The 14720-nt window shown below is 44.1% G+C and overlaps 1 protein-coding gene across 2 annotated transcripts; it reads right to left on the minus strand.

Annotated features, from left to right (window-relative positions):
• On the minus strand, positions 1–13801 carry LOC131691187 (tyrosine-protein phosphatase non-receptor type 23). Of its 2 annotated transcripts, XM_058977400.1 has the most exons (9): positions 13607–13801; positions 11763–13385; positions 9041–11701; positions 8836–8979; positions 1155–1175; positions 879–1007; positions 443–809; positions 257–376; positions 1–198 (listed from the first exon to the last, which is right to left on the minus strand). In XM_058977400.1, exons 1-9 carry the CDS (start codon positions 13688–13690, stop codon positions 83–85), a joined length of 5265 nt encoding a protein of 1754 aa, XP_058833383.1. In that variant the 5' UTR covers positions 13691–13801; the 3' UTR covers positions 1–82. The 2 variants fall into 2 exon arrangements, with proteins under 2 accessions (XP_058833383.1, XP_058833384.1); XM_058977401.1 differs by lacking the exon at positions 1155–1175.
• Between the last annotated feature and the right edge of the window lie 919 nt (positions 13802–14720).

Here is a 14720-nt window from a genome sequence, read left to right on the forward strand (position 1 = left end):
ATTTACATATAATAAAACTTCTACAATTTCATGATATACATATGTCACAGTACGGTTGTGGTATGATAACCAATTCCTACGCTCATTTTAACTTCCAGAGAGGATCTAAATCTTTGAACGGGTCATTGATAGTTTCCTCCTTTTCGGCAGCGGTACTCGTTTGAACCGATTTCATCTGGTAGGATGTCATAATACCACCTTTAAATAAAAGATTACGTTAACATTGGTTCAGAGGATAAACTAACATAATACTTACGCTTGTTTAGAATGCTGTGTCCATTGTTCAGCACGATGTTGTAGGACAGCTGAATTTGATTTGGGTCACGAAGCGCACCTCTCCGTTGGCAACATATACGGTACCAAATATCAACCACATCTACGAGTAAGCAAAATATAGTGGATTAATAAAATTCCGTAGTTAAAATAACACCTTTCATCTTACTTATAAGAATAGGTTTCGTCGATTGTGTTGCCAGCATCGATGCGATCGCCACCGCCAGCAAACTCGACCGATCCGACCCATTAAGACAGTTGACGATCAGGGGGGTTAGTTGCTTTAGTTCCTGGTTTTGCTGACGATAAGCGCCAATTACGTTCTGTGCAATTCCTAAAATACATTCAGCAGACTGCTTGGGCCACAGTTTTGTTTGCAGTAGAGATACGTTTAGAATCATATCCGAACCCAGCATGCATACTCGCAGCGCCCGCTCGATGCAATGCGTTAAATCAAACTGTTTGATAAGAGATACAGAAACGTCCCCATAAGTCAACTCCTGGTTGATTTCGCCGGGCCAGAATGTGTCCAAGATCTTTATTGTGGATTACGAAAGAGGAGTTAATCAATTGGAAAGTAAGTTATTTATGTCGTAACAACCAACCTCATTTGGCGTATGCAGGCATACTACCACGTTTGCTTTTTGAGACCAAACCATGTTCCAGAAATCGTTTACGGTATTTTGCAAGGGCGTCTGTGCTAATATCAATTGTGGGCAACCGAAGCCAAGATCCTGAAAAAAGGTGAAAGTTGGTAATTGCTGAGATAATTAAATAGAGTTAGATTGTTCATCGGTGTTGCAAGCGGAATCAAACTAAACAATTAGGATTTTAAACAGGTTCGTGATGTGATACATTTTGGCCTACACATCGTGACTTACCGATGATTTGTCCTTGCGGAACTTAGAAAATTTGATTAATGAAATAAAAAGAAATAAGGAATAATTAAAACCAAATCACAGAAAAATGTATTACTGAGAAGCAGATGGTGTTATCAAACAATCGCCAGAGCTAGAGAAGCGAACACTAGTTCGAAGTACAAGTATCGAGTATTTATTTAGTATTGATCAAGTATTTATTTTTATGTTCCATCAGTATTTAACAGCATCGATTCTGTCAGAACGGATTTCGGATACGTAGTACAGATTTGAAAAAAATGAACAAAATCCTATTTGTGAACCAATATACAATAAAGCGATTTAAAACAGTCTTGAAATTTTATTTGCTATCCAGAAGATGAAGCCCAGCTGTATTAATGCCTCATCCACTATGTATGAAGCATGTGGTTGGAACTTTAGCGTCGGACCCAAGATGATTCGAGATCCTTGTCTTGAGATGATCCAGTCGAACAAATGGTAGATGAATTGGATCAAATGACGTTATCGAGCAAACTGAACGATATAGCATTTGCTTGGATTTAAAACCGCTCTGTTTAGATCACAGCACATACTAGAGCTGTCCAGTTTACTCTGGATAAATTCGACGTATCCCATAGTCATTGAAAAATCTTCATGTCGATGGCGAATGGAACGCGGGGCTCTTGTAATTTCATACTGACGCCATTAAAATAGCGAAGAAATATTACTGGGCCGAGGTGAATTCCTTGCGACATGCAAGATGTAGCGAGGAATGGTGCAGGTAAGGTAGTTAAGGTACTCCCTGGGGGGAACAATGGCGGAGCCCAATGGAGTTTAGTCGGTATTAATGGCAGCGTCACCATTCGAGCCCGACTCGCCCCCAGTACACCCCGTGTGGTAGCTTGGACACCTACTAATAGCACGTGTACTGGGTTAGTACGTAAACGTCTACTCCATTGTAAAAAAAATGCTGAACTCTAGTTGCCTTCATCGAGATAGGAACGAAGCTCGTTTAGTTCTTCTTCATAGACTGTCCATTTCTTCTGAATTATAGTAACTACGAGGAAAAAACATTTTTTTATCGAATTAATTTTTGTGAGTGGTTTGTTACTTCTCAGATCAGACGAACTTCGACATTAGCCCTAGTCCCTGGTCAGGCCATGGGGACCGCTCCGGTGGGGTCTCAAGAGCAAATCACTAAGCCGAAGGTGGAAAAGATAAAGTCAGCTGTCGGAACGCCGAATTACCTAACAACATCTATTCGAGGTAACGAATAGAACGAACAGAGTTAAACAACAAACTGAAGTAAAGGAAAACGTCAACAAAGCCAGTACGAGCATCATGAATCAGCGAGACCCCAGACTACGCGAGGAACGCAAGCAGCAAAAAAATCGTTGCCGAGCAGGTGACGGAGAAAAATTCCGAAGTCCTATAAAAACAGCACAGAGCCAACTCTACCAAAAACGCAAAGGATAACCCGATCGAGCTCCCGCGACAACAACTCTTCATTAGTCGAAACTTAAAACATCTCGGACACCCCAGCACTACAAAACTCCACGCCCCAAGTGTCCCTCGATATTTCCGAATAGCTTTGAACCAACAACAAAATGTTTATTGGTGTGACAACAAACAACATACAATTCCACTGCAATATTAAATGAAGCCTACCTGTGTCGACCCCGATCGGCGATGTTCCGGATATGTTCGATGCACCCCCGGCGGCTGTCGACACAGGACTATTGAACCCTCCACAGGGAAGTATCTTGAATACCTCAACTAGCATTTATTTTACTATTTCACAAACATCCTCTGGAGGCGAATCAGACCAGAAAGCAGAAAATCCACCAATACCGCAACCCCAAACGACAGGAATCACGACCGCCTTCAACGCCCCGCACCCTGTTGGGCCCCAGAGCAGGCGATCCTTCCTGTAAGGAGAAGAGCAAGCAATCAGTTCAATAACAGCAATGTCTGGCTCAAGTCTCCCGATCACCCCGCACCCGGTGGACCACTAGGAAGAATTCTCAGCCGAGACGACTACAAGCACCAACATCCACGAGTTCGACGAGACCTTAGTCCGGTTCCCAGACTAAGCGATGCTCTCCCCGGGTAAGCTCTTCCTGTGGTACACTTAGTTCGGAACCATCTGTTGTTTGTATATCTCCCGCAGGCATTCACAGTAATGCTGTCGGACGTTACGGCTACCTTCACTCCACTGATTCGATGATCAAACCAACAGCACTAGCCATCCAGTGGAACATAAATGGCCTACGAGGATTCCTGGGTGATCTGCAAAGGATCATTGCTCAGATGGAACTCATCTGATTGGCGCTGCAGGAGACGCACATCCAAGATCAGACGAATCCGGCATTATGGTTTGGACACCGATACTCGTAGGATGCCGCTAGTAGATAACGGTGGGTCTGACCATCTTGGTTGATGTGCCGCAAGCGACATTACTGGATACCGAACTAGTATCCGTCGCTCCAGTCCAGTGGGTTTCAAGCTTCAGCGGCTAATTGAGCAAGTTGAAACTCCATTCATTATCAAGGGGGACGTGAACGAACACGCTCACCATCATGCAGCAGGAGAGGAAACGATATCGACGAAATAAAATTGAATTGACAACAACTGCACCGTTGTTCTCAACAATGGCAGTTCGACATTTCTCAACGAACAGACGGAATCTACCATCGACATTACGACGCCTCCTTCAACAACCCTTCGAAGGAGATGGCTGCACCCACTACGAGGAGACCGTCGCCGATCTGATAAATCGGTACCAATCATACAAATCGGATGAACTCATCAGCATCTTAAATCGGGCTGCCGTATACTTCATCCCCAGGACAAGTGGGAACCCTCCCCGACAAGTTATGCACTGTTGGTGTCTAAAGGTCTGGATAGCCATCAGAGCCCGATGAACTGCGCTACAGTCACTGAAGAAGACTGGCGTGAGCGACATGCGCCGACGTCAACGAGTGGATGACTTTAGAAAGGCCAGAGACAAGGCCAGGAAAGCCATAGAAGACGTAACAAATACCAGCTGGACCAGACTCTTGGAATGTATTTCCCCAGACTCCTCGACATCAGAGGTCTAGCGAAGTATCAACGCCCCAAGCAGAAAGCTACCACACAGTGGCTACGCCAATACCGTTGACGGGTGCACAACGATCGATCCCACAACCTCCCTGAGAGTAGACCCGTCCGTTTCGAACCCGATTCAGGACAAATATACAACCAGCCCTTCACTGGAAGTGAACTTTGTGCGGCATTGGAATCGGTACACGGATGATTTCCACCCAATTAGTTTGCTTCCCCGCTTCGCCAAGACGATGGAGCGAATGGAGAAACAGAGAACTGATGGACTTACTGGAGGAGCGTAAACTCTTGGATCAACGACAGTTCGCGTTCCGACGTGGAGCATGAACGGGTCTCGCAAGCTTAGGAGAGGTGATGCATCAATCCGTAAGTGACAGCCTGCACGCCAACATCGCTATACTCGACGTGGCGAAGGCTTATAATACCGTGTGGCGTCACGGAGTGCTGCAAAAACTCTAAACTGGAAGTACAACATCACCGGAAACATGGGTCACTTCTTGTTCGACCACCTGTCTAACCGTACCTTCCGGGTGGGAATCAGAGGTACCCAATCCGACGCCTTTTGGGAGAATAACGCCCTCCCCAGGGACTTGTCGTCTTCGTCTATGCCGATGACATCATGCTGGTAGCAATGGGACCATCGGACGAATCCGTCGTAAACTTCAAGCCACCATAAGTGCGGTGAGCCGAGGGGCGATTTCAATCGGCTTTTGCATGTCACTTATCAAAAGCGTGATTACGCACTGCTGCAGCACAAACCATATCGCAACAGAGAGACCACCGATCCTGCTGGACGGTCGATCGTTCCCTACTGCAAGAAACCGAAGATTCTGAGGATAACAATAGACCGTCGCCTCACCTTCGCGTCACACTTTCGACTAATTAAATCAATCAGCTCCCGGCATAAGCGCTACAATGGTTACACTGCACTCTACATTAACCAGGCGCTAGTCCACAGCATGATATTCTACGGGGTAGAGCTGACGACCTGCAATATGGAAGGTTTCATCAATATTTAAGCCCCATATACCACGGGACAATTCACACTGCTTTTGGCATGCTCCACAACACGCGTGCTGAGGCGACCTGCGTGGATTCTTCGTTGAGCAACAGCGCTCACCATCGCTAGAAGAGCACTTTATATTACAGACAGTCAGCAAGATCCATCGGGAATAAACAAACGTGGACATGGCACCAATCGCAGAGTTCGTCACCGGGCCTGGCACGACCACGGACCCAATCTGAACACAAGTATCTCGGCACTGTCGGTAGTAAGGCCATGGCTAAACATAACTGACTTATGGCTTCTAGATATAAGCATCACGTGGATATTCGACGACGGCTCGAAGATCGGTGATGAGGTCGGAATAAGAATAAAAGGAATAGGGGAAGGACGTGTTCTCTGCCGAGGCGTCAACTATCGTTCTCGCTTTGGCTCAGAAACTGAAAGATAGTCCCGTCGTTGTACTATCTGACTCACTGACGGCTATATCCCAAAAGCTGGATTTGAATGTTTCGCGTTCCACTCGTCAGTAACTGACTCCAATTTACTGCCAGTTTGACCATATATTCAAACTAACACTAAAATTGACGCTAGCTAGACAATAAATCCAAACAGTTCACACAACAAGAAACAAAACCTTGTGTTCCTAGATGCTACAGTGGCGTTCGGCTTGGTTAAGAAAAAAATGTCAAACACCATGGCGAATCAAAGGGTTCCTGGAAAACGTACCAGCTTTACAAACGAACCATAAACACGGACTATATATTATAATAATAATATTCATCGATGGCAGCTGTCTAGTATGCTCTCCGGCTACAGAGGAAGTGGCTAAGGGATCAACAAAATTGCGCCGAAAGCCGTCGTTGGACAACAATTCGTGTTCGAGAGAAATTCCACCGTCGGGGAACTGTTTGCCGAGTACGGGTCGTCAAGACGTCCCAAGCAAGTTATTTTATAGATTCCTGTTTTGTTTAATTTTTCGATCGAGTCTTTCGAGGATTCGAATCTTGTTTTAAGTCGATTATTTCTGCTGCTGAAGACGAGGTTTATACCAAATTTTCTTATTTTCCGACGAAGAGTTTTTGTTATAGCTCCGTCATATTCTATTGATATCCTCCTTTATGGGATTCAGTGTAGTCAGGGATTGTTTACGCTGGATTCTGGCCACCTTATCGACGATTCTTTTGATGCAGTCCTCATTGTAGCCATTTAGTCTCGCTGTTTCAAAGATCCTAACTCTTTCGCCTTTCCTTGATCACTAAGCTGAAAAAGTTCCATTCTGTGAATCGTGTGATGAAATGCTGCCATTTTATGCTAGGGAGAATGATTTGACGTGCTGGGTTTAAACTCGACTGATATTTGTAGGTTTTCTGTAGATTTCGATTTCCAAAGTGTTTGTTACTCTTATAACAATAACGTTTAAGAACGGAAGCTTTCCTTGTTGTTCTTATTTACATGTGAAACGAATATCCCTGTGAATGTTGTTGATAGATTCTAATAGTAGTTTCTTACGTTTGATGATGGTGAATATGTCGTCGACGTATATCCACCGACGTTTTGGTACCAGATGTTTTTGTCAATTTTTTCTCAATATTCGCCATAAAGAGCTCGCATAAAAACAGTAACAATTTGTTCCCCATCAGTGCTCCTTTTGTTTGTTTGTAGAAGTTGTCTCTAAACTTGAAGTAGTTCCCCTCCATGCACAGCCTCATCAGTTTCAGGTAGCACGGTGCCTTATTCTTCCATCCGTTGTCACTGCTTTGTTGAGGAAACCATTCTTCCAGAAGGTTGATGGACTCTTTTACTGGAACGCTTGGAAATAATGCTGTGAAATAGAAGGAAACCATAGTTTCGTCGTCTCTGATGTTGTTCGATGACTGAAGCTGATCTAAGAAAGTGCGAGTTTTTTATTGTTCAACTCGGGAATTTTGTTGGCATGGCTTGGAATTCGCCTACTACCCATTTGGTTAGTTTCTCAGTTGATGCTCCGATGGTTGACACTCTCATCTCATTTCTTTCATTCTCATGTACTTTCAGGAGTCCTTTATTTCTGAGGAGTGTGGGGTTTGGTACTCAAAGGTTACTGATTGATGCTCCTAGAACTGGTTTACATTCCTAGCTAGTTTTGTCTACTCGTTTCACCATATCTGGGAGTGGATTCGTTCTCTGTGGTCTGTAAGGTTTTTCTAGTATTTGTGAGTCGAAGTCTTCTTTGTCTAATATCACTGTTTTATTTCTTTAGTGCGCCTTCACAAAGTAAACGGATTTTTCGTTCATTTCTCTGACCGTCTTGATGTCCGTGTTGTTTATGTTCATGGAAGATTTCTTGATGGTTTTCGCCGCCATCAATAGGGCCTTGTTCTTCTGTGCTGTGGGGAGGTTACAGGTGTTTATTGCTGTTTCTACGTGGATGATGATCTGTACGATGTCTGGTTGGGGTGCAATTGCGTAATTCAGGTATTATTGATCTGGCCTTAATCCTGTGACTCTTGGGTGTTGGTTGGTATTTTCTGCTCTTTTTAAAAAAGCCAATGTCCTTGTGTAATGCTGCTATAGTTGTTTTCAAACCGATGAACTTATTTGGCTCCGAAGGTTTCGTTGTGATGATGAAAATGGTTTCTCTTTGAACGTCTTGATGGAATGCTGAAATATCAATATAAATATATAAAAGGAAAATATTTTCCTTTTAACCGCAATACGCGTAGCTAGAGCGAGTAGTTCGCGTCGTTGAGCCAACAGCGGGTCGTTGGGGCGCCAGCAAACCGGAAGATATGTTCCACTCGCAATCGCAGGACAGACCTAATGGCTAGCCCGTTGAGTATGCTAGTTTCGCCGCCAGGGACTAGACCGGCTAGATCACGATGAAGCAGGGAGCTAAATGATTGACGGAAACGTGCATTGGTATCGGGAGAAATCCAACGCTGGGAAATTCACAGCAGGGATTCATTGCCGTCGACTTTCCGACTATATCGTCATAAGGGTAGGGTAGTTTCAACTCCGAAAATATCTGAGTAAATCTCGATAGGGCTCGGAACTAAATCGCTCAAGGAAGCGGATATCGGTTTTGGAAAAAATTACTCCGTCGGAGAACTCTCAGTCAGAGTAGGGAAAGTTCACCGCCGAAGACTATCCGAGTAGATCGTGATCAAGCTATTCATGCACTTTGAATGCCAAATGAACCGCATCACGTAGTTCCCTATTCGTTATAGTTTGGATCCGCCCAAGATTATTCATACTTCTCCGAGGCTGAATCATTGCTAAATGTTAATTCGTTATTAGTTCCCTTAATGATAGATGACGATATGACTGTTTGGGATGCCAAAACTTCGTCCTGACGAAATGTATCCTTCCGTCAGCACACAACCAGAGAGTCCAAAGGAATTTTTACGATACTTATAACCCAATTCTTATTCGACATTACAAGAAGGTAAGGTTTGTTATGAAAGGCTTAAAATTTAACAACCAATCTATGTGGGGTCCCACTCAGAATGCAAATTTTGAACCTTTGCAGAACGAAAATATACGAAAAAGCAACCATTGCAGCCAAAGCAATACAATAAGTTTTCCTGTTGTAAAAGGAAAAAAACCCGTCGAACTCACCTTGACATACACTGCATTGATATAGTTATCGGTATCCGTTGGTAGCATTACCCTAGCATGGTCATACGGTACACAATCTATAGAACGATTCTTTTCCGGGAACAATCGAGCCACACCAACCTGTCGTTTCGATTCTTCCTTCACCTAGAACGAACCCACAATCAGTACAAACAGTATATTCCCAGTAATCAATGTACAAACTCACCAACAAATCTTGCAACTCCTTCCATTTCCCATCCAACGGAGTGGTCCCGTTCAAAGTTTTCACATTCAACGTGTCAATAAACTTCTCCAACCGCTCGACCTCTTTGTGGAACCACTTGAGCGTGGCCTGATCCTCAAAGGGATCCCTTACCGGTTGCACCAGAATGCTATTGTTCACAACACTTCCACCACCCCGACCCGAGATACTCACGGTGCTGTTTTGATTCAGTTTCTGCAGAGCATCGGGAAGCGAAGGCCTGGATACGGTTGCTGCCCGCACGGATGCGCTTTCCCAGTCGAAACTTTGGTCAATCGAGCTCAAGTCCGAACAGATTGACAGATTATCCATGCTCGGTTTGCGATATAAACTCAAATCGGGGGGCTTCTGACTGGCAGCTGTTGGTGGCACTGACGGAATGTCCGGTAGCGATTCTAGCTTGGTCGGGGTAAGAACTTCGCTTTTTATGTCGTCCTCTCGGCTGCTGATGGTTGGTTGAGGTTGAAGAACGGGAACTTCCACCGGTTCGGCGGTGAAGTCAAGCCCGGATAGTAGATCTAGGTTAGAGGACTGTTTGCTAGCGGGTTGTGTTAGGGATGGTTGAGGTGGGTGTGGTTGTGTTTGTGGTTGAGGTTGGGTTTGCGGTTGTGGTTGGGTTTGTGGTACCACAGCAGCTGGTCCTGTCGTTACAGCTTGTTGATTGGGAGCAGGTTGTGAGTGCGACGATTGATACTGGGTTTTCGGTTCTACTGTTGGGGTTCCATAATTATAACCTGAAGGTGCGGTTGAAGCAGCGTATTGGCTTGGATTAGCGTAGTTCGAATATTGTCCATCCATTGAGCCGCTATCGAGAACAGGTTGCTGGTACTGATAAGTGGCGCTATTGAAGTTGGAATTTTGGGCTTGTCCTTGCTGGTAATACTGCTGACTTGTATCCTGAACGGTTTGAGGCTGTTGAGTTTGGTTATAATCGTACGTAGTTGATGGTGGTCCGTAGTAAGAAGTAGCAACTGTTGTGGAATCGGATGTTACAGGTTGAGTCATCGGCCCAGAGTCATACTGATTCACGTATGAAGTCGGTAGTTGCTGAGGTTGATTGTAGTCGTAGGACAAAGTCGTTGTTGTTGCTTGATATGGCTCACTGGATGCTGCTGCTGTCGGCGTTGTAGTGGTCCCTAAGGGCACTTGATTTGAACTGTACTGGGTTACATAGGGCGCTTGGGTGGTAGAACTGTACTGGTTGCTGCCGCTGTATTCATAGGCTCCTGTTTGTGGATTGTAGGAATAGTCAGGATACGCGGGATAGGAATTGGAGGAAGTTGTTTGTTGATCAGTTTGTAAATGCGTGGGTTGAGAGTATGGCTGAGCTATCGGTGTCTGTTGAGATGGTTGGTAGTATTGCCCAGAGGAATCCGGGTATTGACCAGCAGACTGAGTGTTGTAACCATTATAGGAATGATTTGTTGTAGTGTTAGACGGGTACGGTTGTTGACTTACTGCACTGCTATCAACTTGATATGGCTGGTTTTGTGAATAGGCCGAATTTGGATCCACGGTCGGTTGATAGTTTGCTGCAGGCGATTGGAGATTCATTGAACCAAGTTGCTGATTTAGTTGATTCCAATATTGAGTTTGTGACATGGCTGCAACTGATGCAACATCGCTTGAACTTGAAGACAAAGGTGGTGAGGGTTGTGAAGAAGGATATTGACTGTAGTCAACAGACTGCCGATTGCCATAGTAGCTAGATACCGGGTTCTGATATATTGGATTAACATAACCCGTTGTTTGGGACTGAGTCTGAGTAGAAGTAACTGTCGATTTGGTAGTCGATTGGAATGTAGAAATTGGCATTGTATGTCCATAGTTCATCTGCTGCTGCTGCTGTTGGTAGTATTGCGTGTAATCCGTTCCCGTTGCAGGTGGGATATTACCAGCAGCTGTGGAATAATAGTTATAGTTTGAATAGGAATCATGGTAGTAGCCACCACTTCCTGAAGCAGCACTAGACACCGGAGCATTGCTCTCGGATCCAACCGGTGCCGGTCTTACCGGTGGAATGTACCCGGAAGGGTTTGCATCCACTCCAGAGGCTTTAATCGAACCCAAACTTATGTTGCCTGATTTCAAGTAATCTTTTAACTTCGGCCCTCCACTTATCTTGGGACTATCTCGGACTGGTTCCTGCTTCTTCATAGCATTACTAGATTTTAGTTTTTGATTTCGTTCTTCATCCTGAACGTCACAGGCTGCCTTAACTCGGGAGTACAGCTTCTGAACGTTCGCCTGAAGTTTCTTGTAGAACTCCAATCCCTTAGCACTTTTTGACAGCAAATCCTCGTACACATCATAGGACCCTTGCAGTGAGGAGAAAAACTGCTCCCGTTTCGTTTTAGCCTCGCTAATTGATTTGATGGTTGGTGCACAGCGAGCATAGATGTCGGTCAGCGCTTTCAGAATGTTCGGTTGAGCCGTCAAATTAGCCTCCAACAGGGCTACCAACTGGTCATGCTTGCCAAGTTCTTTCTTGAACAGTTCTTGCATACGCTTTTTGCAGTCCGGTCCACTTTCCAGGCCAATCAACTGCGCTGTTATGTCGTCATTTGTTACGTTGGTACGCAGATCCTGATACAACTTGGCACGTTGTTTTTTCATTTCGTTAACCTGTTAGCAAAAAAAAAACAAAATAATTATTGCTATATAAACTACCTTCGAAAAAACGCACCTTCGCCAGTATACCCTGCAGCTCCTTCAGTGTTGATTCGTCAAACTGCTCGCTGCTGCTCGGAATCTGCAGCTTTATGTCCCTTAACGGCTGTGCCAAAATTTTTAAATTATGCACATGCAGTCCCATCGCCTTGCGTAGTGTGTCGTTACTTTCGCCCGCCTTGTTGTGTGCCTCCTGGTACTTAGCAAATTCTCTATTCAGTTCCGCAATGTGAGCACCACCATTCGAGCGTTGGCCGATCTTCTGCTGGTAGCTATCCTCTTGAATTTCATCCTGCTTTAGCAGATGTTTAATTTCCTTCAGCATCAGTTCCACGTCCGTGCAGCTTTCCGCCAAGTTGGACATCGATTGCACCAAATCAGGAATGGCATTCGGTTTAGCATTCAAATCGGCGCACCGGTCAACAAGCCCTTGCGGCAGTCGGTCTTCTATAGAACTGTTTGGATTCTGAACATTTATCGAATCCAGATTGAGTGAACTCATAAACGATGCCAAGTCCAGGTCTTTATCCTCAACTTTGGATCCTATTTTTCGCAAAAGATCTGCCTTTTCCTCGCTGTAAACCGAGCTACTCTCGTGAGCTTTCATCGGTACTAGTCTATGGAAAATGTCTTTTCCAATGGCCTCCGAATCTGTAACATTAAAAGCGATTCCATGCACCAGATTCGCCCCCTGTACGGCCGCGATAGAACTCAGTTCCGGAACTTCTTCGTGGTATATAAACTCATTCTCGTTTTTAGCAGCTTTCCTTTTCGCCTCAACCACGTCCATTGTGAACTGAAGAGCGTCGTTGACCTGGTCAATGTTAGGAAGCCCTTTCGATTCCTTCCTTGCCTCCTCCAGCTTATCGAAAGAAGTCTGATACAATACAACTCTTTCGCCCATTTTCTGCTGCTCCTCCGACTGCTGTCCCTGGTAAAGCAGTAAAATACACGACAGATAGGAAATCTTAAACTTGACATACTTTCGCCACTCTTTGAACTGTTTACTGCCCACGATATCCTGAATGCGCCCATCCTCTCCATTCTGAGTTAGCAACGCAGCTAGAGCAGAATTGTAATACGTGACGATCTGAGCCGTAACTTTTGCAATTATCCCCGATTTTCTGTTATCGCACAAACTCTTCTCCATGATGCATTCCTGGGCTTGAGCAAAACAAAGCGCCTGCATAAAAATTAACAACTCTGTTGATAAATCTCCTTGTAGCAACAGAGCGTAGTTATCCTTGATGTACCCAAAAGCCCACGCAGCACACTGAAAATGAGTGCAAGCCTTTTTCATACTTTCCGGATCAGCACGACCTTCCGCCGCTCCGAGTTGAGTATGCAGTGCTCCAAAATTATGCAACACGACGGCCATCTCAAATTTTATGGTACTCTTCTGCAACGTTGCACCACTGTACAGATCCTTCCAGCTGAAGCTGAGCATTTGCTGACTTTCCGGCAACTGGTTCAGCAGAAATCGATTCTGGATCGAATGCAGTTGACAGTAGTAGCATTTCAGCAGAGAAGTTCCATCAACATCCTGCGTCGGTCGTGTGGCAGATCCTCTCAGTTGCTCCAACTGGTAGCATTCCTTTGAGTACGAATCCGGATCTTCGTGATAATACTCAGCGATGTACTGCAAAAGAGGGGTGTTATAAGTAACCATTTCTCGATCATTCAAGGACACTGATCCGTATTCGCATAAACGAGTAAATGCATGTTCATTAAAATGTATTATTTTCTTTCTATGAATGATAAATGATATCCCAATTTCAAAAATGTTACCATCCCTAAAATTCCTTCACAAAAGCTAATTAAATTTACAAGCAAAATTCGTCATCATCACTACCCACTTACCTGCTTCAATGCTCCAAAACTGGTCGGTTCTGTGCAGGTTTTCAGCTCGAAGCTGACCATCGGCATCCGAGGGACAGCTTCCATGGTGAATCAGCCGATTTCACAATGCTTTTCACCATAAATTTTAACAAAAAACAATCCTGATCAGATCAGCACTTACAATTTTTTCACAAAGCCGATGACGTTTGAGCGAAAAATTTCCAAAACATCATCGAAGAATGACAGCTTTACAATCATTTGCCAGTGCAGTGGGTGCAACTTTAGGTTCAGGCTACTACACACTTGATTTTCCTTAGAGCATGAGCACGATAAAAAAATATGTTATTTAAATTTTAATAAATTAGGCTCGATATGGAGTAGCTTATTTTCGGTGATTATCATATGAAGATTTTGCGACTTGTACGATATCCAAACGATGCCGAATTTCTTCAGAATAAACTGAACAGCTTCGGTACGTGATGTGATCTATACCGAATGGCTTTAAACCTTAGCAATTGCTTAATTGTAACGTTCATACGGAAACGTCAGCTGATCCAGTTCAACTATTTGTTCGACTAGAGCATTCCAAGAGACTCTAGCGTCAGGGATCTCGGAATATTTTTGGAGTCTCCACTACTATGTCGAATGCTTCATACATAGCGAAAAAGGTAGCAAAGAGATTGTGTTGCATTTTCCGCATAGCAAAATATTACAGGAACGTTGTCTTAAATCGCCTTATTTGTGGTTGACTACCCGAATAGAAATGCACAACAGTATTATAGCATTTTTAATGTTACATTACAACGAAAAACAATGCTATTCTGGAAATTTTACAATGGAAAAATAATCACATTTGTTGTTTCTACATTTCCACTATTTTTCCGTTGTAGATTTTGGAGGCATGAAGGACTGCAAGTTGTTGTTAACAAATAAAACTGTTGTAAATTAAACGTTTCTACGATCAATTTCGATATTACTTTCTATTCGGCTTATGTCCTGGTTTTCCAGGACCTGTCCTATCTGTCCTGAGACATCGAGGAAAACGCTTGATTTGTGTCCTATATTTTTTTCATTAGGTCTGCGTCTTATTCATTCTAATCCAACCACAACCATAACTGCAACTAAAGTCACTCTA

This window comes from Topomyia yanbarensis, chromosome 3 (genome assembly GCF_030247195.1).
Source record: "Topomyia yanbarensis strain Yona2022 chromosome 3, ASM3024719v1, whole genome shotgun sequence".
Lineage (NCBI taxonomy): Eukaryota > Metazoa > Arthropoda > Insecta > Diptera > Culicidae > Topomyia > Topomyia yanbarensis.

What these genes read in the sequence shown, in the direction of transcription:
- LOC131691187 (XM_058977400.1), bottom strand. Translation starts at nt 13,690, where the DNA reads ATGGAAGCTGTCCCTCGGATGCCGATGGTCAGCTTCGAGCTGAAAACC. An exon ending in TGCAGGGTATACTGGCGAAG is followed by an intron (nt 11,702 to 11,762) that starts GTGCGTTTTTTC and finishes TTTTGCTAACAG; the next exon opens with GTTAACGAAATGAAAAAACA. An exon ending in AGGAGTTGCAAGATTTGTTG is followed by an intron (nt 8,980 to 9,040) that starts GTGAGTTTGTAC and finishes GGTTCGTTCTAG; the next exon opens with GTGAAGGAAGAATCGAAACG.